This window comes from Sphaerodactylus townsendi, linkage group LG01 (assembly GCF_021028975.2).
Source record: "Sphaerodactylus townsendi isolate TG3544 linkage group LG01, MPM_Stown_v2.3, whole genome shotgun sequence".
Classification (NCBI taxonomy): Eukaryota; Metazoa; Chordata; class Lepidosauria; order Squamata; family Sphaerodactylidae; genus Sphaerodactylus; species Sphaerodactylus townsendi.
The window spans coordinates 177,849,397-177,874,372 of NC_059425.1; the positions used below are offsets into that span (position 1 = coordinate 177,849,397).

The 24,976-nt window shown below is 46.9% G+C and overlaps 1 protein-coding gene across 24 annotated transcripts in view; it reads left to right on the forward strand.

Annotated features, from left to right (window-relative positions):
• PCBP3 (poly(rC) binding protein 3) overlaps positions 1-19,138 on the forward strand; it is a 94,930-nt gene extending 75,792 nt beyond the window's left edge. For 12 of the 24 annotated variants that reach the window (XM_048500542.1, XM_048500557.1, XM_048500605.1 and 9 more), the window contains 4 exons: positions 1,024-1,083; positions 7,729-7,781; positions 17,014-17,183; positions 18,111-19,138. In XM_048500542.1, the coding sequence (XP_048356499.1) occupies positions 1,024-1,083; positions 7,729-7,781; positions 17,014-17,183; positions 18,111-18,147 (320 nt within the window). In that variant the 3' untranslated portion in view covers positions 18,148-19,138. Of the gene's footprint in view, positions 1-1,023; positions 1,084-7,728; positions 7,782-17,013; positions 17,184-18,110 lie in introns of those variants that run through there. The other 12 variants (XM_048500586.1, XM_048500595.1, XM_048500646.1 and 9 more) reach the window with 5 other exon arrangements.
• The last annotated feature ends 5,838 nt before the right edge of the window (positions 19,139-24,976 follow it).

Consider the following 24,976-nt stretch of genomic DNA (forward strand, 5'->3'; position numbering starts at 1 on the left):
AAAGGTTGAAGCCACAAGATCGATATGTCAGATTAATTGTTCGTGAGTCCAGCCTACTCCTGGGGGAGAAGTTTAAATTGCTTTGCTTCGTGGGGAAACGAATGGGTTAAATGCTTGCACGCCACATGTTTGCGGTGCCCGCTGTGTCCCTGGCCGTCTCCCATCCAAGCACTAACCAGGCCCGAACCTGCTTAGCTTCGGAGATGAGATCAGGTGTGTCCAGGGTGGTGTGGCCGTAGCTCCGTACATGAAAGCATATCAGCAGGGACAGTCAGAAAAAGAGTGGCAGTTCCCTCAGACCTCTCTGGTGTTTTTAGTGACTGCCTGTAACATTTCATCCATATGTTCAAAGATGCTGAAGGTTGTTGAGGGTTTCCGGGTTGTATGGCTGTGTTCCAGTAGCATTTTCTCCTGTCGTTTCACCTGCATCTGAGGCTGGCATCTTCAGAGGATCTGATGGTAGTAAAGCATCCTGGACATTCCACAGGTATATATACTGCACTTGCTTTACTATCATCAGATCCTCTGAAGATGCCAGCCACAGATGCAGGTGAAACAACAGGAGAAAATGCTACTGGAACATGGCCATACAACCCAGAAACCCTACAACACCCCAGTGATTCCGGCTGTGAAAGCCTTCAACAGTGCTGAAGGTTGATAATGAACCTGCAGAATGGGTTGCTCAGGAGGAATGCCGGGAAAGGTCCGTGATTCTAGCGGGCAAGCCCTTTCTTTGAAGCAAGCCTACAAGGGCATTCATCAAAGGTCTCATGGGCCACCGTGTCCTGGCAAATGCCAGCAAATGCAGCATAATGTAAATTCTCAGCCACAAGATCCCTATGCTGGCAGAGACTACAGCATGTGTGTGTCACAGAATGTATCTTCCTGTCATAAGGACGATCACAAAAATGCCTGTTCTTCTACTAGTTTTGTTCATCATATTTTGAGCTTCCTAGATGAAGTGACATTGCTTCTCTCCTCGAAGGCAAACACCCTTAAATCTGTTTCTTCTTTGCTCTTCAGGAGAAAAGCTGCCCTTACATTCCTCCGAAGAAGCTCAAAATCTGATGGGCCAATCAGCAGGTAAAATAAAGGCTGCAGGGAAATTCATAGGCTCTTTGGTGCGATGGGAACTCTTCCTTGAATCGGACCCTGCCACTGTCGTTAGCCATCTGCCAGTTGCCTTCCTCGTTGTGTTTGTGAGATAAAGTAATTGCCTTTCAGTGAGTCGGAAGAAAGCAACGGGACACAGAATGGGCCCCAGTTTATACTGAGTCCTGCAGAAGACTGGGACCTCTTATACTTTAAAACATCCCTGTGCTAGAATGGAATTTCAGACTTGAAATAGCCATTTTCGAGAGAATATTGAGAACAAGCGTGGTGTAGTGGTTAAGAACAGTGGACTTTAATCTGGAGAACTGGGTTTGATTCCCCACTCCTTCACGTGGTTGAAGCCCTGACTACATTTCAGGGATAAACACTAACAAAAAAAAGGTTATGGGCCCAGCAGAAAGGGGAAAAAACCTGCTACACCCTAGCCAAACCAATCTAAAAGTCCTGATTTAATTAATGAACAACTCTTTATGTGAACATGTGTCAAAAAACACATGAACCATTGTAGATATGCCACAATGTAAAACACAATTACAAGCATGAACAAAAAAATCTATCAGAGCCTGATAAAAAATAGTCATTGAGCAGAGCCAGGTAAGTTCTGGGGCAACACGCCTCAACACAGGAAGATCCCAGTACTTCAGCCTTTTAATGAAAACCAACAGAGTTCAGTAAAGTTTCCAAAGCTCTGTAGAATTAATGGAATGCCCATTCTTCAAAGTGGAACCTAAGACAAAATAGGGTTTCTGGATATTCTTCTGTTTTGCAGTGGTGGGGCTGGTTCATCAGCCATGGCTTATTACACAGGATGCTGCTTTGTCAGTAAAGGCTTTTTAGAATTTCTGTTTGCCCATGCAGTTCTACATTTGAGGAGTGCCTGGTAGATCCTGCAGATCTCCTAGAATTATATCTCCAGATTGGAGATATCAGCTCCCATGGAGAAAACAGCAGCTTTGGAGGGTGGACTTATGGCATTACAGCTCACTTAGGTCCCTTCCCTCACCAAATCTTGCTTTCCCTAGGCTCCTCCCACAAATATCCAGGGATTTCCCAGCCCAGGATTGGCAACCCTAGCTGAACTGGGCATTCAAATGGGGTCAGGATAACTGAGCATGGGTGTGAGAGAAGAATACTGTCCCTTTACCAGCCTTACATCACTATGGCCCATTCTACTCAAACCAAATAATATGTTTTGAGGCAGGAACTAAAGCACTTCCATGGAGTTCCATATGGGCTTTAGCCCGAAACGTTTTGTTTCCTTCCTGAAGACATTTTATTTGCATGCTGTTCCCTAGCGATTCTTTTTTGAAAATGTTTTCACTTGCTATGCAATCTTTTAAAAATGTCTCCTAGGCCTCTCAGCAGTCACCTGTACTCCCTCATTGCACTATTTTCTGAGCTCACGCCTACTAGCTTGCGCAGTATTTCCATCAGGGTTCTTTTAAAATTTCAGAGAGTTATATCTATGTAGCGATGTAGAAATGACCCCTAGAGAATCACAGCACAAGCCTTTGAACTTTGTTCAATCTAAGAATTTGTTGAATCTAAGAATAAGTTTAAAAAATGGAACGGCCACCAAAATGGCAGCCAGGAAGTGTTTTCAAGGCGTTGAGTGCAGACAATTTGAGGGTGGGGTTTGAAAATGTTTTGCAAACGTTTGCAAAACGTTTTCAAGCGTTTGTGCAGAATGGACCAAGGTTTAGTTGCTCAATACATTGTTCTCCCAGACCAGCTTTGACGTGAATTTGGTTGGTAGAAACCCACCAAAAACCAACTCAGTCCAGTGACATGAAGTGTGCCTTTCTTTTAATATATGAAATAAGACTCCCTACACATATATGCTCTGCTTTAAATATTACTAGGGCATACATACAAATAAATATATGTAGCTGCCTTTACATGTGAGGAACAAGCTGTGAATTGGAGATAGGAAGTTTTCGGCACTGCATGTGCTCTCCTTCTTTCGGCCTTCTCTGACCGTGAAGACATTTGGGCATTATCCCTTGCTGTGGTCCCTCCCTATACCACAGCCTACCCTGGCTCCCTCCCCAAATCTATGGGAATTTCCCTACCTGGTGTTGACAACTCTACTACCTGGTTTAGAGCAAATCACAATGTGTGTGATGTCCTCATCAGGCTGTAATTTGTTTCCTGTCTACAAACCAGGATTCTAAACTGTGATTAAATCATTAAGCACCACCACCCGCCATACTGTCTCACATCTCCTTTGCTACCTTGGAAATTCGGAGCAACTCTCCAGGAAACAGGTGTGCCTCTGTAATACAGCCAGCTGCTTTGTGCTTTCCTCTGTACCAGATGAAGGTAGATCAACCCTTTGAAAACCTGTTCTTGGAACAGGATGCAACGTGCCTTCTAATGGTGTTGCTAGAACTGGGAAGACCCCATTTACCACTTCGCTTTGGTGCAGTTGCCCATCTTTTCACTGGCCTCTGTGACTCAATTCCCTTAGCCAGCATGGTGTAGTGCAGGGGTAGGGAACCTGCGGCTCTCCAGATGTTCAGGAACTACAATTCCCATCAGCCTCTGTCAGCATGGCCAATTGGCCATGCTGGTAGGGGCTGATGGGAATTGTAGTTCCTGAACATCTGGAGAGCCGCAGGTTCCCTACCCCTGGTGTAGTGGTTAAGAGCAGGTGGATTCTAATCTGGAGAACCTGAGTAGCAGAAGCTTATCTGGTGAACCAGATGTGTTTCTGCACTCCTTCATTTCTGCTGGGTGACCTTGGGTCAGTCACAGTTCTTCAGAACTCTCTCAGCCCCACCTACCTCACCAGGTGTCTATTGTAGGGAGAGGAAGGGAAAGGAGCTTGTAAGCCACCTTGAGTCTCCTTACAGGAGAGAAAGGTGGGGTATAAATCCAAACTTCTTTTCTTCATAGTAGTCTGGTCCTGCAAAGGGCGTTTGTCTGCAGGCTATGAAAGGCTTGACCTGCTGGTGTTTGCAGATCAAGTAGCTATGGAAGACACATGCATGCTTTCCCTCATCAGCTGACTCCCCCATAGGGTTTCCAATGTCCAGGCTGTAGCTGGAGATCTTCTGGTCTCCAGACTACAGAGATCTGTTTCCTTGTAGAAAATGGTAGCTTTTTGGGCAGTTCACGTCGGCCTCCCCAAATCTCCTAAAACTTTTGTAAAATGTTTGTGAAGTGTTTTCAGTTCCTGTCCCCCACTTTTGTTTGCACTCAGCCCTTGAAATTATTCCTGGCCGCCATTTTATGTTTTTCCTTGGGGTTTTTTCAGTGTGTGGACAAATCAGTGCTTCATGCATCACAAGCCTCATTCTGCAGTTCCCCGAGTCTTCTGTAGTCGATGCTGTGAAGATTAAGCCCCCCCCCCCCCCGCAAATCTCTAAAGCACTCTGAAACACTCCAAAAACAGGGCAAGAAGCTTTGGGAGATAAGGAGTGAATTCACAAAATGGCACCTTAAAAGGGGCAGCACACAAACAAAGCCTTTTTTAAAAAGGTTTCAGCCAAAAGAATTGCTAGAATAGAGGATACACATAAAACATTTTGAGACTGCAAATAAAACGCTTTTGGGGGGGGGGGGACAATGCAGAACTCCTTGGAGGGAATGTTTTATTCCGTGCCCCAAAACGTTTTAAAATGTCTGTGTGGAAATGGCCACTGTGACATCACATCCCTGCTGAGTTCTTCCACCCTCACCCCTCAAACTTGCTGCATTGTTATTGTTAAAAACAAACTTCTGTCAAACACTAGGAAAAAGAACCAACCTCTCCACCCCCCCCCCCATTCAGTACTGTGGCTAGGACTGAACGTCAGTCCTTCTTTCCTTGCAAGAACTCCTGGGCTTAAATCCAACATGAACTATCTGACATTACGGGGATGGGGCTGTATAAAAGTCTAAACAATCAATCAATCAATCAATAAACAAACAAACAAACAAACAAACAATACCCTACTGAGGTCTTTCCCCCTCCTCAAACTCTGCTCTTCCCAGCACTGGCATAGTGAGGGGGCACTAGGGGGCCTAATGCTCTGGGTGCCACTTCCTGGGTGGTGCACTGCCAGGGCTGAGCCGACACGATAAATGTAGAGGAGGACCAGCTGCATGCTCAGTCTGAGCCTGACCTTGGATTCAGCTGTGCTGCTTAGAGCTGGCGCCATGCCTGGCTAATGCTAGGCTCAAACGGACCCTTGCAGCTCCGATCTCCACAAAGAGATTGGGTGTGGTTGGCCTCACATCTGACCTCCACGTGGAAATGGGACAGGATGAGCCCAGCAGGCCCTGCTCCCAATCTTCACGTGGTGCTCAGCTGCACTGCCCATGTGCACTGCACTGCCCACTGTGCAATGGGGCAGCTAACAAGTTATGCCTCCGCTTTCCAGGCTCCTCCTCCAAATGTCCAGGAATTCCCAACCCTGGTGCTGGTAACCCTATTTATTGTCCACATTTTCAGAAGAAGCACACTAAAAAGTGAATGATGAAAACTTGCCTCATGTTCTTAATGTAACTCATTCCCATTGCAGATCATGACAGGTAAACATTCTTTATCTTAAGGGGGATTCGGTGGCTCGCCAACTGTTGAGGCGGCACTGGATTTTATAAGGACTGAGATTATTGGAAGCATTTTCCATCTTGTGCTACTTAGTATAGACAGTGAGGTGACTGAACTGGATTCACTCAGTTAAGAAACACCTCTCTGGGCCTTTCCCCACTTACCTTAAGCCCCGGCTTAAGGCAGGGTCCCCCGGCACTCCCCACGACAGGGGCGGCGACAACGCAGCCGCCCCGACACTGCTGCTGTCGCGCCCCCTCAGCGCGCGTCATTCCTGGCGCTCTTGTAAACGGCGCCTTTTGATGACCCCGCGCAGGGTCATGGGGCCGCCTGGGCACACACCATAGGGGGGGTCATGGTGAGTGGGGAAACGCCCTCTGTTTTGTCTTGGACTTGCAGTTTCAGGGATTGATGTCTGTAGAAAAGAGGAATGCAGGTTTTTATTTGACATGGAAAATATACATTGTACGAGGGTTGTATGTGTGTGTGTTGTGTGTGTGAGGACTGAACACTCCCCCTAACACGTCAGTCTGAAAATCCCTGCCTCCCAGACATAGTTCAGCAGCAAATAGATAAGGGTTGTAAAACTGTAGCTGTGACACAAACTGAAGAAAACTGAAGGGTTCAGAAAAATGCAAGAAATGTGGCACTATCGGAGTTCCTGGACAAATAGAGATGTCCAATGTGGAGTTACACCCATCTAACTCCATTTGTCAGCAAGCTTGGAAGGGTGTAACTCTGCTAAGGATGACACTGAAAGCCATGGTCTATTTGCCAGCCCTCCTTTCTTCATGCTTGCCTTAACTGTCTGCTCTGTGGTGCTGAACATTTCCCTCAGGCTAAAGTTTTTGTGCTGCTCTCGGTTGTGCTTGTTGTTAACTTGTTTCCTGACCAAATTTGAAACAAGAGAGCCTGTTTCTTGCTCCAAGCCATCCCAGGAGGCTCTGCGCCCACCTTGCCGCTTTCCATTTTTCCCTCAGGTTGTACCATGGATGGTTCTGGACTCACCTCAGTGAAGGGTACTCTTTCCTAGTGCTCTGTTCTCACACCAGATGCGGTGTGAGGACACGTTCCTGCTTGCAGTTGGCATCTGTGTAATATGTAGCAAGTAATTGGGGATGTCAACTTTCCATTTGGGGCAGCACCCACACAATTGTCAAGTGGAGACGCAGAATGTCGTGTGGTGAGGTTACCGTTGCCAACCCCCAGGTGAGGCCTGGAGACCTCCCAGAATTATAGCTGACTTCCAGACTACATAGATCAGTTTCCTTGGAGGAAATGTCTGCTTTGGAGGGTGGACTCTATAGCATAGGTGTCAGACTTGTGGCCCTCCAGATGTTCTGGAACTGTAGTCCATAACATCTGGAGGGCCACAAGTCTGACACCTATGCTCTATAGCATTAGACCCCACCCAGGTCCCCAAGCTTTGCTTTCCACAGGCTCCACCTTCCAAATCTCCAGGGATTTTCCAACCCACAGTTGGCAACTCTAGTTCAACCCTCACTTTTGTAGATGTAGCCTGCCCTTCTACCAAATGGATGTTGATGCAATTGTTCATGACTTAAACATGTTAGACCCCCAAGCTTCCCAAGGGTTCTAGGTGTTTGGTCAGTATATGCAGCACCACTGATTAACAACAACACAGAGCAGGGATGGTTCTATTCCCCACCTCTCTCTCACACCCACACCTCTCTCTCTCTCTCTCTCTCTCTCTCTCTCTCTCTCTGTTTCTCTCTCACACACACACACACACAAATAGGCAAGAGGTGAGGTTACAGAAACAGGTGGACAGAGTTAAAAGTTCATCTTTTTATTGGCATTTAGATTATAAACTTTAAACCAACGGACAAGATAAGTGCTTACTGAAGCATTATTAGTTTGGGAGTCCGAAGTGCTGACTAAGGTATTAGTGTTAGGACGTGCTTTCCTGGCTATTTGACCAAAGTGTGTTCCTTCCTTTCCCCTCTGGCCCTGGTGCAATCTGAGACATTCACAAGGTCTGCTATTTTGGTGAAAAACCAGACAGCGCGAAGTGCTTTCTCTTTGAGCGATAACCATTTTCCCTTGCATATGCCCAGGTCTGGATGCCAGTCCCCCGGCCAGTACTCATGAACTCACCATTCCCAATGATGTGAGTATCCCATCTCAATGATCTCCGTTACCATCTTATAGACTTGTTGGTCTTCAAAGGTCATTCAGGCGAGGCAGCTTGAGAGAAGCCGGTTAGTTACTCTAGACATGTTGTTTCAAGGTCTTTGGGCGAAGTATGAGTACTCAGCTGTGAGGTGTGAAACAGAAGATTGGGATCATGGGGGTGGGATGGGGGTTGCATTTGCAAATGTAGTGGTTTTGAAATCTGCCTTGCTAACAAGTCTAGAGAATGACCCCACCAATCTATCTCTCTAGGGGTGGACAACCTATGGTGCTCCAGATGTGCATGGACTACAATTCCCATCAGCTCCTGCAAGCATGGCCAATTGGACTACAATTCCCATCAGCTCCTTCGAGAATGGCTCCTGTGGAAAGGGTCCTGGAGCCAAGGATGCTGAAAAAGCCAGTTGACGAAACCTCTCCATCTGAAACCTGGAGAGGGCATCTGCGATGCCGTTGTCCACACCTGGAATATGCTGAGCCATAGCCAAAGAAAGCATTAACAGAAAGCATAGGAAGAACAAGATGGCGCAGCATGGGGGGTGATCCAAGCATCTGGGCAACATGAGTGCTGTCCCCTAGAGCAAACCGATTCCACAGCCCAGCTGCTGGAGGAATTAACTGGCCACATAGCCAAAGAAGCACCATAGGTTGGCCACCCTTGCACCATAAGTTCCCATCAGCATCTGCACACCTGGCAGCGGCTGATGGGAATTGTAGTCCATGCACATCTGAAGCACCATAGGTTGGCCACTCCTGGCAGGGGCTGATGGGAATTATAGTCCATGCACATCTGAAGCACCACAGGTTGGCCACTCCTGGCAGGGGCTGATGGGGATTGTAGTCCATGCACATCTGAAGCACCAGTGTGAGTTCAGGTAACAACCTGGTAGCTCCTTCCTCAGCAGCTCGCCAAGAGGCATTATGGGATGGGAACAGAGTTGCTTCTCTTGTCCTTTCCTGTCCTGATCCCTGCCTTTGGGTTGTGTGATGATTTAACCCATGTGGTTTGTTGTGAACTGACCTGAAAGAGATTAAAAAAACACAACTCCATCACAAATGATCAGCGGGGGCGGGGAGGAAGTCATGCCTTATTTTGCAAGGGAAGCAGAAGGAAACAATGGAAAAGGTCTGTTTCTCATTTCAGTGTTATGAGGCATGCCTTGTATCACGACTAGAAATCAGGCTGTTTCTTGATGAGGGGTGGGATTCATGTTATTTCCACATTCCTCAATCGGAAACTCAAACCTTATAAGTCTATCCTTCTAAAGCAAGTTAGAAGGAAGCCTTCTGCAGGACAGAGCCTTTGAGAAAAGGAAGAGGAGCAAGTATAGGCACAGTGGGTGGGAACACTTTGCACGTGCATCCAACTAAATTTAGAAAACCCGTTTTGCTTTGGAGGTTTTTCGTTTGTCTTTTTTGTCTTGTTTACACTGTTTTCGAGTGTCTTGGCTATCCGTGACAAAATAGAAGAACAGCAGTATTTTCAATAAAGCATTTGTATTCCCGTGGGCAGCGATGCAAGGAAACTGCCCATGGGAATACAAACCCAGTGACTTTTTTTTGCTAGTTTAAACCTTCCCATGTGTATTTATTCTTCCCTGGAATAAAATCTAGCTGGAGGAAAACCACATTTTGGCGGGGGTGGGGGGATATTTCAAGAGATTATCTGCAGGTGCAGGAAGGGCAAAGCTTATCTCTTCTACCATGCTACCATGCCTTACAAATACACTCTCCCTCTCCCACATTCAGGTCACCTTAAGCGTTTTCATTTCCTTTTTCTGTCCTATTCGAAACAAGCCTATCTTCTCCAGTAACTCCCTTGATCCTCCTTGTTCTTTTATATTGGGTTGTCATTTTTTTACATTCTACAGCTGAGTCTCAAACCATCAGTTCAGTTTGAATGTGTCAGAAGTCCCCTATTTTCATGTGTGTTTTTGAGTAAATGAAAACAATCCTAGTATGGTGAATTAGTGCACTGTGCCTTCACACACTGTGTAAGTTATAGGCATGAATACACTGAAACTGCTGAATTGAGGATTTTGATGTTTTTGATGCTGCCTCCAAATTAATTAGCATTAATTAGCCTGGGAACAGGTGCACAGAAGTCCAAAGAATGATTATTCAGAATTAGAACAGGTTCCATGTGAGTTTCTCCATAAAGGATAAAAAGTAATGCATCTTTGAGGTCAGGAAGTGTCCCTTAGTGATGTTGATATTTTTTTTCAATGAAAAGGCCATTACTGTTTGGTCTGTCTGATGTCCCATCTCAAAGCAGTGGGAATCCCCCCAGAGATAAGAAAAATCTCCCCAAGTAATCTTGGTCTTCTGGTTTGTTTTCTGGGTCCTGGTGGGGCAAACTTGCATAACTGAGTTATCAGAAACAGCCAGGTTGTTGGTAAAGTAATCTATTCACAAAATCGATCTAGTAGGCTTGGTCAATACCCTAGAAATGTAGAAAAATTCGGATTTGGATTTATTCAGGCATACAATTATCTGTATGCGCAAATAAGACAAATAACATATTTGGATATGCCCGAATATTTGGGTATACCTAAAAAAATTCGAGTCCGTCTGATTTTTGGGGGTTTTTTGGGGGGTTTTTGCGTTTTGGCCTGCAGGGGTGCATTTTAAAGCTAGCAGCACCTAACTTTCACGGTATCATCTGGAGACTGTCCTGATGATACCACCCAAGTTTGGTGAAGTTTGGTTTACGGGGGCAACGTTATGGACCCCCAAAGGGGGTGCCCCATTTCCCATTGTTACCAATGGGAACTAACCAGCCAACTTTGCTAAAGTTTGCTTGGGAGGGGCAAATGCTGTGGGCACCCAGTTGAAGGTGAACCTGATATCCACAGCATTTGCCCCTCCCAAGCAAACTTTAGCAAAGTTGGCTGGTTCCTTTCAGAAGAGTCACATCAGAAGCTCCTACCCAGAACAACCCCCAGAGGCCGCCCCAAATCTCCAGCACAGAGCCAGCTGGGCTTTAAAAATGCACCCCCTGCAGGCCGAAATGCAAAAAAACACCAACCCCCCCCCAAAAAAAGCCCAAATACCTTGCATTCGGATTCGATCATATTCAGGCAGGACATATTCGGCCAATTTTTGCCCGAATATGCTCAGATTTGGGCTGAATTTGTTGCACACGAATCTCCAAGCCTAGATGCGAGTCTGGTTCAGCTGAAGGAAGAGCATTTCCATTGGCAGAAGAAAGGAGAGTGATTTGCCTATAGATGCCAAATAAGAAGAGCTGACACTGCAGTTGGGTAATAAAATGTGCCTAGTTGGTCTTTTTTATTTATTTACATTGATCAAAGGGAATCTGCAGCCCTGCAGGCCAAACCCTATTCTAAACTTTGATGCAGCCTGGGACATTGGGTCTCTTCTTCATTGCACAACCCTGAATTTATGTGTGAGGCCACTTTAGCTTCAAACAATGAGCCATCACATACATAAAGCTCAGACCCCTCCTTGCCAAGTCTTTGTGATGTAGCTCAAGTGTGCCACTTCCTGTCCCCACAGCTGCAGGGTCCGTGGGTCAAGGGTAATGAAACCCCTCAAGAACTTCCTGTCCCTGGTCCACAAAGGCACCCAAGACCCCAGGTCTGATCTGAGGGTTAACACTTCTCCCACCAATTGATGCCCCAAGGTGCTCACCTAAGCTGTACTGTGTACCAGTCTCCCTCATCAATGGTCAAAAATAGGAAAGGGTGGGACTCAGGCCCTCTGTTATATAGGCTTCAACCACCCCCACCCCCAAATCCATCACAAAGAAAGCATCCTGCTGTTTGGCTCATTATTCTGCAACTGTGGGAAATTGAGCTTCTTATCCAGCCACTCTAAGGCCCCTTCTACACAGGCCAATAAACGTGGGCTAACAACCAAGGTATAAAACCTGTGTTGGGAGGAAACTTTGCACAGAACCGAGTCCGCCCCAGATCCTCCCTCCTCCCCTCTCCCCGGGACACTAAGGGGCACTTCCTGTCTTTAGTTTTAGCGTGGATTGCAGCCTCTCCTAAGCAAAGGGCTGTCTCGGGAAGCAGGCTTAAAGGTCCTTCTCACGCAGCTACACAGCATGGGAGGTGAGGGGTTTTTTTTAAGGCGCATCTCTGTGTGAAGGCACAACGGCAGCCCGCATTGCTTCCATGGGTTCCTTTCACTGCCTGCACGGAGGCATGCAAATGGGAAAACAGGAGAGCGGGTAACCCTGCAACCTGCTCTCCCAAGTGCTGTGTGGAAGGGGCCTAAGCGGAAGATTCAGGAGGCATCTTCTGTTAATTCCTCCCTCTCACTGCAGTCTCACACTCTGCTCTTTCACAAATGCACATTGTTCCTGGGGAAGACAACTGCCACAGAAGATTGCAATGAGAAAGGAAAGCAAGGAAACCTCCTTCCTCTTTGAGGTTCTGTTGGCATTACAAAATATCTGAAGATGGGCAGTGCAATCCGGGAGGCAGGGGGAATGCCCCTCTGGATGCGGTGTGGGCTTCTGCTGGTGCAAATGGCCTCTCCAGGGCACTTATGCTGGTGGAGTGACAAATCTGCTGGCCCCCAGCCACTGCAGTGCCCCACTAGCCCGGCCATGACACCTGGCCACACACCGGGACTTGCACACCGCCGCCTCCAGCTACACCAGAGTTCCAGGGGCATTCTGCGGGTGCTCCAGCAGGTGAGGCCAACCTTAGTTGGGCTCCAAGCCCCTCTCACCACCACCACCACCCATATGCTGATGGAACTGCCAGCAGAGATATGCTGCAATTTTCACGGCATGTCTCTATTCTCCCCTATGAGGGAATTGGAGTGGTCTTTAAAAAAAAAGCTTTTGGGAGCTTTATGGGAAAACCCTTAATCAGCACCGTCCCCACCTGCCGCAACTCTGGACTGCACTGTACAGAGTTCCCTAGAGGAAATGAAAGCTTCAGAGGGTGGACTGTTCGGTATACTATAGATTCCTAGAGAAACAGAAGTTCTCAAGTGACATCACATCCTGCTGAGTTCCCTCCCCTCCCTAAACCTCAGCTTCCCCAGACATTGCCCCAGATCTCCAGGACTTTCCTAAAGCAGAGTTGGCAACCCTATTTAGATAACCAGTTTCTTTCCTAAACTGACAAAATCCCAGCACACGATTTAAGATGCCACGATTTAAGAGGCCTTTTCTGCAAAAATCTCCTGAAACATTTCTGAAACATTTTTAATCCCCTGTTTTGTTTGTACTCACCCTTTGAAACAATTCCAGGCCATCATTTTCTGTTTCTGTGTGTGGACAAATCAGTGCTTCAGATCATCTTAATTAACAGACTTGCACGAATATGAAAATGCATGAGCCATTATATAGGACCCTGTAGTATAAACCCCAAGCTGGAAATTGTATCCCAAACACATCAGTCTGAACAGAGATAAAATTACTGAAACTTGATCCTTGACATTATCTTTGACTATTCTTTTTTCTGTTACTTCCGACGTTTGGTCTAATTTGACCTCTTTCTTTAGAATAGTGCAGTGCCCTAGGCTTCCTAGAAACTCCTTTACCAACAATTCAGCTTCTTGCTCTTCTGATTCCTCATTGAATACCCGGTCTCTCCTCCTCTCTGGTCTTCTATTTGTTTGCCGTCCGAGGGTGGGAACCTCCTGTCCGAAGCCCTCTCCCAATAACCCCACCACTCCTTTTGCTGGTTTAAGCCAATTGGTCATAGCCATTTTATTAATCAAGCAGAAGCGTGAGGCGTAGCAAGGGTCTCGATCTGGTCATATCTGCATCATGGCGAAGCTCCTGCGGGGGGATGCCCCATACTGGAGCTTTGCTCCACCGTGGGGCTCTGCCGGGCAGACGCTCCTGGCGAGAGGTATTCCCCATCTGCCCTGATCGGCAGGGCGGTTGCCTCTTGCCGCCGTCGGCTACTCCCAAGGGGAAGAGATAGCTCCCTAGCTCCCCTTCCCCTGGCCCTTCCAGATCAATACCCATGCGTCAAACCATTCATGGCTATGACAGAGATAACAAGCATTAACAAACTTGTAAAGATGGGGAGAGGCGGGCAGGCAAATGGTCAGCCGGCCGAAGCACATGGCCGGCACAAAGGAGGGCTTGGTCCTTTAAAGGCTCGGGCCAGCCTTCCCACTTCCAGTGACGTCTGCCCTGGCTTAACATGGCCAGGGCTCTGCTTCCGCCCTTACTTGGGCAGAAACAGCCAGCTTAGCTTCACCTACCCACCTCGAGCGGCAACTGCAGCCCGTGGTGATTCACAGCTGTCTTTGTTTGAAATATTTAGCGGCCGCCTTTCAGTTGCAAACACTCAAGGAAGCTTTCAACATTGCAGGAAATGTCAAAAGCTAGAACAAAAGTAGTATCAATCGCAAAAGGAGCAGCAAAATAAAACAGCGGGTCCAAAAACAATATAAACACAGCATTTGAAAGAATAAAAGAAACACCGAGAACATCAGGAGCTTGAAACTGTCAAGGATGACAAATTAACCAGACACCGGGGCAGACTTCAAGAAGGGCCCGCAGCTTGGCAAACTGGGCAGTAAAACAATGGTGCTTGAAGGAATGTATTCATTGTTTATTTGGGGTGTCTTGAGGTAATGTATTGTCTATTGGAGTGTATAGACAATAAATAAATTCTCTCAAGCACCATTGTTTTTTGCTTTTCCTTTTGCTTGGCGCAGCCCTCCACTTTTTTTTTCGCTCAGACTAGGCCGCAAGCATCGCATCGCTGAGGCACTGCCATAGAAAAGGCTTTGCCAACATCTGCCTGCTGAGGTGAAGCGAGGAGACCCACAGCAAGGCCTCTGATACTGACCTTAATTGACATGCGGGCTCTTACAAGACTAGGCAGCCCTTGAAGTCCCCTGATCCTAGAACAGTGATGGGGAACCTTTTCGAGACCGAGTGCCCAAATTGCAACCCCAAACCCACTTGTTTATCGCAAAGTGCCAACACGGCAATTTAACCTGAATACTGAGGTTTTAGTTTATAAAAAATGGTTGGCTCTGAGGCATGCGTTACTTAGGAGTAAGCTTGGTGGTAGTCGGTGGCTTTGCTTTGAAGCAACTGTGCAACTCTTCCAATGGGTGAATCACGACCCTAGGAGGGTTTACTTAGAAGCAAGCCCCATTGCCAGCAACCAAGCTTACTCCCAGGTAAAGGATCGCGCTTTAGTTCTTTGCATGAAAATCAGTGGGGTTTAACAGCACTTAACAGGGTTACCTACACTGCTTCCCCAAAACTAGGTCTTAGGTTTAATGCTAATAATCAAGCCCAGCGGCCCAGGCCAGCCTAGATGTGTGGGGGGGGGGGGGGCGGCGATTTCCCCTTCACATGACGAACTCTGTGCGTGCCCACAGAGAGGGTTCTGAGTGCCACCTCTGGCACCCATGCCATAGGTTCGCCATCACTGTCCTAGAACAAGGGTCTGCAACCTGCGGCTCTCCAGATGTTCATGGACTACAATTCCCAATTGGCCATGCTGGCAGGGGCTGATGGGATTTGTAGTCCATGAACATATGGAGAGCTGCAGGTTGCAGACCCCTGGGTAGGGTAAAAAATGTATGAATCGAGACCTTGTATTTGTTTAGAAATGAACTGGTGCTCAACGAATTTATTTTAGGGCTGGCAGGCTATGAGTAGAGGGAAGTATCACCTGGTGAGCTTCTTCGTGGCTGAGCAGGGATTTTTGACCCAAGTCTCCTAAGTCCCAGCGTGGCACACAGTCCAGTGGACCAAACTGATGGTTAAGATCTTCACTTCACCCTGCCTGTTTAAGATTCAGTGAGGCACAATCTAGAAGATTGACACTCAGAAAATGGAGAAAGGGTTATCTGATCAATTTAAATTCTTACCCCAGGATAAAAAAGTGGTATCCAGCTGTTAACTAGAGCCCTTTTCTTAATATCTTATGGTTAAGAATAACCATAACCCTTCTGTACTTTGGACTTGCCTATATTTTTTAGCAAGTCCTTTGTGTCTGAAAAGTTTGGCAGTGTCTTTTCCTTAAAGTGTGTTTCATGCTTCATAAGACTTGGCCTGTTTCTGTTTGTTGTACATACTTAGTGGGGTTTTGCATGTAAGAAGCTTGGTCCATTCATGGCAGTTGTTTAAATTATTGAGGATCCCCTTTTGATTATAGTAGATTACGTGAGAAGAGCCAAGGCACGATGGAGCATAAAGAATCCACAATCTTCTCATATTTACTATTTATGGCCCACAATCCAAGCCTGCCCCCTTGCCTCATTCAGTGCTTTGCCTCATAGAATGTGAACAATGGGGCACAGATCTGCTTGCCCATTCCTTGGCTAGTTTGACAATTGGGCGATCCCTGTGAGATGGCAAAATGGAAATTACCTCACTTTGGTGCCTCACAGCTCTTGGCCAAGTAAACCCAGCAAAGTCCTAGTGGGGGGAGACCCTAAAGAACCCCTAAACATTTGAAGGGCCTTTCCCCACTTACCTTAAGCCCCATGCTGCTCTCCTCAAGTAGCGCGGGGTCCTCCGGCACTCCCCATGACAGGGGCGGCGACAGCGCAGCCGCCCTGATGCTGCCGCTGTCGTGCCCCCTCAGCGCGCAGCATCCCTGGCACTCTTGTAAATGGCGCCTTTTGATGATGGGGACGCCCGGGCGCACACCAGAGATGCCGCGCGCTGAGAGCAGTGCGTGGCATGGGGGGGGGGGGAGATCGTGGAGAGTGGGGAAATGCCCGAAGAGACAAAGCCATATATTTTTTCATCCCTCAATGCTTGGTGTCCATGACAGACTACACAACACAGTTTAGAAAGTGAACAGTTACCTCAGGGTGCAAAGCTTTCATTGTGATAGGGAAACTGCCTGAGAGAGCAGTCTGAGACCCTCATATTCCAATTTATTTTGCCAAGGGTCTGTTATTTTCAAGAGTCATCTTTGCTTGGAGCAATAGGGTGCCATCTTATTATTTGTGTGTTATGGATTTAAATCTGTTTTATTTATTTTTTTCTGTTTTTAAATGTATATTTGACTTATGGTTACCTGCCCTGACCCCTGGGGGAGGGTGGGATATAAATCTAAAATCTAAAATAAATACAAAATAAACATCTAGATGAGTGCATGGGGCAGAGATGGAACATAGTTCCCCTGAGTATTAGAATAAAAAGGAACGTGCTCTGAGGTGTCTAGCAATCTCTGAAATGGTAACTGTAATACTCGAGGGGCCGATTTAAGAAACACTCCAATGCTTTTTTCTAGCTAATAGGTTGCATAATCGGACGCCAAGGGACCAAAATCAATGAAATTAGACAGATGTCTGGAGCACAGATCAAAATTGCCAATGCCACAGAAGGTTCATCGGAACGCCAAATTACCATCACAGGAACCCCAGCAAACATCAGCCTTGCCCAGTACCTCATCAATGCCAGGTGAGCTGTGCTAACAAAGGCCACATTGATGCTCCTCTAGCTTCACTTCCATGACCAGCTTTTGAAGTAAAAGGAGCGAGCGCCCTCCGAGGGGAACATCTCAGGGTCAAACTAATCATCACGAGCCAGTTCCTCTTGGACTTTGGCACTCTTGGAAAACTATTGGCCGCCAATGACCTGCATCTCCTGGGTAGCCTAGCATATCTGGTTTCCTTTGATGGACCATGTGGACGAGAACCCATGAAAGTTGGACATCCCCAGCAATCGGTGATGTGGGGAGTAAGGATTCAAATTAGGAGAAGTAGGTGGACCCAGTGATTCCATCAAAGCCAAAGTAGTTCCAGACCACCTTTTCCTAAGCAACGAAACATCTGTCTCTATCATTTGAATTCTGGGGCTTCCTAGCATGAAAAAATGAACATTCTTGTTAGAAAAGGTACTATGACAGTCAAGACTAAACGACAGCCCTTTTTTCCTTCAAAATTGCTAATTGCAGTACTTTACAATAAGGTTGTTTGTTTAAAAAATTCGGCCACTTTTCCCGAAACGCCACATGTATTAATTTATTTTATTTACTATATTTATACCCTGCCTTTCTCCCAAATGGGACCCAAAGAGGCTGACATCATTCTCCTCTTCGTTTTATCCTCACAATGACCCTGTGAGGTAGGCCAGGCTGAGAGTATGTGACTGGCCCAGGGTCACCCAGCTAGCTTCCGTGGCAGAGTAGAGATTCGAACCTGAGTTGCTGAGATCCTAGTTCGAAACTCTACGACTCATGATTGCAGATTAGCATGATCGGCAAAGTTTATGATGCACGGTTTTTTTTGTTAATGTGGGATCTGTAGTAAATATGTCATCTCATGGATAGTGGATGATACCTAAAGCACTTTTCCTTCAATTTCTTTTTACCTTCCTCTATTCTAGGCTGACGTCTGAGGTCACTGGAATGGGTGCACTCTAAATTTCTACTCTTCTTATTTCACTGTGCACCACCTGACCCTATCCAACCAATGACACTTCACCCAGCATCTACAACCTCTATACTTCCTTGATCCACACCCTTCTATCTCTTTGGATACTTCTCTTTGGTAACAAATATATGTGAATGTGTATATATGTGCATATAGGTCTATGTCTATGCACGTGTACTGCATATTCACATACTGAGTTTCTCTGCAAATTGCATTCTGTGCTCCTAGTTCTGTTCCTGAATTTTTAATTTATGCTGCAGATCAGTCTATGTTTCAGATGTACAGTGCTAATTATTTTCCATAGGCATTGCCAGGGATCCTCTTGGCAAGATTTCAGAAGAAGGTTGATTGTTCTTTCTCTTGCAGTCGCTTTTTTCTTTCTCTCTCTCTCTCTTTCTCATCTCTATTTAGCGCTATTTAGCTAAGATGACTATCTTAGCATTTTCCTTTTTAATTTGCTTACGGCTCCTGTAGTAGGGGAGATCTGGCCTCATCTAGAGCAGTGGCAGCTTGGAAATAGCCATCTCACCTGTTCTTCCCCATATTCCTGCCCCCTTCGAGCCCTCCTTGCCCTTGGCGACTTTGAAACATTTGACATTACGTCCTAAGAATGTGGCCTGTTGGAAGCGGAACATGCTGGAGCCAGTGAATATAAACAGGTGGTCTCCACTGGTGAATACAAATAGGGGGTCCCCACAGGTTCCGGCATGGTTTCTGTTGCTTCCAGTGTGGCAGAGCCAAAGTGAGCCAACATTGGTAACAAGCAGAGAACGGGGATGGGGTGGGTGTTATTTCTTTAAATACTGACGTAAAATAAGTGGGAATTGAGGTTCTGGTAGTGTGGCAGGGACAGCTGAAAACATTTTTAAAGCAACAGCCCACAAACTTTGGATTTAGCTCAGGACGCTTCAGTCTCACAGAGCCGGCTGTGTTTGCCATTGTTTGTATTCAATAAATGTCTGTGCAGCTCTGCTAGTAACAGCTTCTGCGTTGTGTCTCTGTGTTCTTCTTCATGCTCTCTTTAGTATCTTCTGGATCCTTTGTATGCTTCCAATTCTGCTTTCCACTCAAAATCAAACTCTGACTACAATAAAGCCAATAAGTGGATCGGCTATGAGGAAAGAAGAATTCAGTTCATTAGTAGGACCACTGAGGGAGGGTAAAGGCTGCAGACCAGAGGTGTCCAACTCTGGCGCTTCAGATGTTCGTGGACTACAATTCCCATCAGCCCCTGCTGGCATGGCCAATTGGGAATTGTAGACCATGAACATCTGAAACGCCAGAGTTGGACACCCCTGCTGTAGACATTGGTATCACACGTAGAGTTGCCAACCACCAGATGGTGCCTGGAGATCTCTCAGAACTACAACTGATCTTCGGACAACAAAGATCAGTTTCCCCAGCTTGTAGGATGGATCTATGTCAGTGATGGTGGACTTTTTTGAGACCGAGTGCCCAAATTACAACCCAAAACCCACTTATTTATCGCAAAGTGCCAACACAGCAATTTAACCTGAATACTGAGGTTTTAGTTTAGAAAAAATGTTTGGCTCTGAGGCATGCGTTACTTAGGAGTAAGCTTGGTGGTAGTCGGTTGCTTTGCTTTGAAGCAACTGTGCAACTCTTCCAATGGGTGAATCACGACCCTAGGAGGGTTTACTCAGAAGCAAGCCACATTGCCAGCAACCGAGCTTACTCCCAAAGAACTAAAGATCGCGTTTTAGTTCTTTGCATGAAAATCAGTGGGGTTTAACAGCGCTTAATAGGGTTACTTATACTGCTTCCCCAAAATTAGGTCTTAGGTTTAATGCTAATAATCAAGCCCAGCGGCCCAGGCCAGCCTAGATGTGTGTGGGGGGGCGGCGATTTCCCCTTCACATGATGAACTCTGTTTGTGCGTGCCCACAGAGAGGGCTCTGAGTGCCACCTCTGGCACCCGTGCCATAGGTTTGCCATCACTGATCTATGTCACTATACCCCACTGGTTCCCTCACTCCTCCAGACTTGACCTTTCTCACGCTTCATTCCCCAAATCCCCAGGAATTTCACAACCAAGAGTGTTCAACCAGAGGTGGGTGGGGGGGAATGCCACCTGGGGCAAAACCTGCTGTGGGTGCCCCACCCCCACGCCCCAGTTATGTGATTGGGCTGCTGCCAGGCACCCCTTGGCCCCACCCCACCAGGCTGCTCTGCCAGTCGAAGGAGCAGCCTGGCGAGGCAGGGGCGAGGGGCGCCCCGCGGCCGCCCAGCCAGGCTGCTCCTTCGGCTGGCAGAGGCTCCACTGGCTGAAGGAGCAGCCTGGTGGAGCCAGGCCGATGGGAGGGGTGTGGGGGCACCCCCATGTGACCAGCTGGCGTGCGCCCAGGAACATGTGACCCCACATGTCCCCGTGAGCACTCCACCTCTAGGGCAAACCTAATCATATGGTGGTCTAACATCACTTCCTGGAACATAATTGGAAGAGATATCACAGTGTTGCATGACAACAACCCCTCGCCCATTTTTGCTCTAACAAGTCCATCAAGAGGCAGTAGGGGCCCAGAACATGGGAGCCAGAGATTGCCCACCATGGTAGATTACTTAGTCACCTAGTTATTAGAATTCTGTGAGACAGAATCCCCCAAAGGGAACTAGTGTATGTTAAGATTTGGGTCTGGTTTCATAACCACCTCAGCCCGTGGCCACTGTGAAATCAAGACACATCAACCCAGTGGTGGGATCCAAAAATTTTAGTAACAGGTTCCCTCGCCAGCCCCCCCTCAGCAAAGGGGGCAGAGGCGTACCTAGGCAAACATCAACCCTGGGCAAAACCTGAGTTGGATGCCCCCCATGGGCAGCCACCCCACCACAGCCCCCCACCCCAAATTTTGCACCAGGTCATTTCTAAGTCATCATCACATTATAGAAAATGCCCCAACTCACAAATCTGAACACAGCAATGGTGAAACACACAGGTTCTTTGATAGAGACTGGTGAGATAAAAGGTACGAAAGGCTGAGAATCAATGAATTGCAGTACCTGGAAGGGATTCACCCAGTTCAGGGAGTGACATTATTAGTCGCAATTGCTATATGGAACCTTCACGTTCAAAGGCAGTATGCCTCTCGGGGAGGCGAGGGCGTGGAGATGGAAAAGCAGACCCAATTAGTAACCCTCTCTTGGCACACAAACATAATTAGTAACCCACTCTCGGGAACTGGTGAGAACCTGCTGGATCCCACCTCTGCATCAACCCATGTGGAACCAGCCGAATCCACCATGCCAGCATGCACAGAACTGGACATGGGTCATCCTTTTACTCACCAAAAACACCATGCCCTCCCGGTACAGATCTCTGGACTGCAAATATCAATTCCTCTGGAGAAAACAGCATCTTTGTAGATGGACTCCATAGCAGAACTCCACCCCCCCTTGCCCTAAGAACCGAGACTTTGAACTGTGCCTGGAAACAGCCAGCAGCCAGTGAAGATTTTTCCACATAGGGGTGGTGGTGCAATCCATGTGACCAACCCCTGGCAGTAGTCAAGCCATCACATTTGGGAGCAGCTGAAGTTTCTGGAGAACTTTCAAAGGCCCATGTACAGATCAATATGGTAATCTAACCTGGATGTGGCCAGGTATAGACCACTTTGGCCAAATGTTACTTTTCAAGGAAGAGCTTTAGCTGGCATTTCAGCGGAACCTCGTAAAAGCCCCAAAAGATGCTATGTGCCAAGACACCTCCAACAATAGATCAGGACACTCTGGTGGGACTCCATAACATAAATGGAACTAGACTCGAGGAGCGCTTATCCCAAGTGGCCCAGTCCAACACTGTTGGTTTCTTCACTGGTTGCAAGTCTTACTTAATGGAATCATATCCTGTTGCTTGGGTTAAGCCATGATAGCTCTCATATTTATTCATATTTCATACACAGAAAAAGGAAAACAACACCTATGTAGGGTGGTGAGAACCACAAAGGATTGTGAAGAGCTCCAAGTAGACCTTGATAAATTAGGTGAGTGGGCTAAGAAATGGCAAATGCAGTTCAATGTAGCAAAATGCAAAGTGATGCACATAGGGGCAAAAAATCCAAACTTCACATACACACTACAAGGGTCAGTGCTATCAGTCACAGACCAGGAAAGGGATTTGGGCGTCTTAGTTGATAGTTCCATGGGAATGTCAACTCAATGCATGGCAGCTGTAAAAAAGGCAAACTCTATGCTGGGGATCATTAGAAAAGGAATTGATAATAAAACTGCAAAGATTGTCATGCCCTTATATAAAGCAGTGGTGCGACCGCACTTGGAGTACTGTGTCCAGTTCTGGTCGCCGCATCTCAAAAAGGATATTGAGGAGATAGAAAAAGTGCAGAGAAGGGCAACAAGGATGATTGAGGGACTGGAGCACCTTCCCTATGAGGAGAGGCTGCAGCGTTTGGGACTCTTGAGTTTGGAGAGGAGACGTCTGAGGGGGGATATGATTGAAGTCTATAAAATTATGCATGGGGTAGAAAATGTTGACAGAGAGACATTTTTCTCTCTTTCTCACAATACTAGAACCAGGGGGCATTCATTGAAAATGCTGGGGGGAAGAATTAGGACTAATAAAAGGAAACACTTCTTCACGCAACGTGTGATTGGTGTTTGGAATATGCTGCCACAGGAGGTGGTGATGGCCACTCACCTGGATAGCTTTAAAAGGGGCTTGGACAGATTTATGGAGGAGAAGTCGATCTATGGCTACCAATCTTGATCCTCCTTGATCTGAGATTGCAAATGCCTTAGCAGACCAGGTGATCGGGAGCAACAGCCGCAGAAGGCCATTGCGTTCACATCCTACATGTGAGCTCCCAAAGGCACCTGATGGGCCACTGCGAGTAGCAGAGAGCTGGACTAGATGGACTTTGGTCTGATCCAGCTGGCTTGTTCTTATGTTCTTATGTTCTTAATGTCAATGCATGGCAGCTGTGAAAAAGGCAAACTCTATGCTGGGGATAATTAGGAAAGGAGTTAATAATAAAACTGCAAAGATTGTCATGCCCTTATATAAAGCTGTGGTGCGACCGCACTTGGAGTACTGTGTTCAGTTCTGGTCACCACATTTCAAAAAGGATATCGAAGAGATAGAAAAAGTGCAGAGAAGGGCAACGAGGATGATTGAAGGATTGGAGCACCTTCCTTATGAGGAGAGGCTGCAGCGTTTGGGACTCTTTAGTTTGGAGAGGAGACGTCTGAGGGGGGGATATGATTAAGTCTATAAAATTTTGTATGGAGTAGAAAATGTTGACAGAAACATGTGACATTTATAGGTAAATCAGCTGGACTCATCTAAAGCGGTCAGCATAGTATTGATCAATTAACCAGCATTGTGTAGTGGTTAAGAGCAGATGGAGAACTGGGTTTGATTCCCCACTCGTCCACGTGAGCGGCAGACTCTTATCTGGTGAACTGGATTTGTTTCCCCACGCTTCCACATGAAGCCTGCTGGGTGACCTTGGGCCAGTCACAATTCTTCAGAACTCTCTCAGATCCACCTACCTCACAAGGTGTCTGTTGTGGCGAAAGAAGGGAAAGTAGTTTGTAAGCTGCTTTGAGTCTCCTTGCAGGAGAGAAAGGCGGGGTGGAAATCCAAATTCTTCTTCAATTACCCTGAAGTAATTGCCATGTACTCAACAAGAATATATACTGATTTGGCAGCTTAAAATGGTATGGGCAACAGATTTAAGCAGGAAGTGGAGATAGACACATGAACACACGATGCTGCCTTCTACAAAATTAGACCGTTGGTCTATCAAAGTCATTTAAGGCTCTTTCATACATGCTGAATAATTAAGGTGACCAGATTTTCACGTTTTTAAGGCGGGACGCGCGCGCGGGCGGCAGCAAGAGCGCACTGCCTTCTGGGGCGCTCCCCGGTTTCGCACGGGAGTGCACTGCCTTCTGGGGCGCTCCCCGGTTTCCCGGCTCCCTGGAACCGGGAGCGCTCCAGAAGGCAGTGCGGCAGCCTTCCAAAAATCGGGTCATTTTAAAAAGTGGGACTGTCCCGCCAAAAGTGGGACGTCTGGTCACACTATGAATAATGCACTTTCAGTCCACTTTCAATGCATTTTAATGATGTTCTGCAAGAGGGTTTTGCCATTTCACCCAGTAAAACCCAGCTGCAAAATGCATTCAAAGTGCTCTGTTTGGCATGTGTGAAAGCACCTGGCAACGACTCTTCAGGATATCAGTCTTTCACATTACCTGCTACCAGTTTTGTTCAGTGGAGATGGACTGAACCTGTGACCATCTGCTTGCCAAGTGGATGCTCTACACCAGGGGTCTTCAAACTATGGCCCTCCAGATGTTCATAGACTACAATTCCCATGAACCCTACCACTTGGCCATGCTGGCAGGGGCTGATGGGAATTGTAGTCCATGAACATCTAGAGGGCCATAGTTTGAAGACCCCTGCTCTACACTGAACCACAGTCCTTTATTGGATGAAGGTGCCATTTTTCTTTTTGCAGAGAAAAGAAGAATCCCAAGCCAGACAGCTATTAGCTGATGGAAACCCAGCGATTGCTAACCACTTCGTTTGCTGGATTTCCATCAGCTTGTGGCATTGCTGTTCAATTCCGGTTCTAAGAAAAGTTCTAACTTGGATCCAGCCTGTGTCACTGTCCTCTAGCTATTATAATTAACAAGCCAGTGGAAAAGTTGGTAAATGCATCGAGCCTTCCTCTGAATTGATTCACACCACATGTCTCTGTCTCCAGGCCAATCGTCTGACTGCTGATTGTGTGGGATGAGCACAATGGAAATTAAGTGCAGGGACCCAGGGCCACGAAGCCA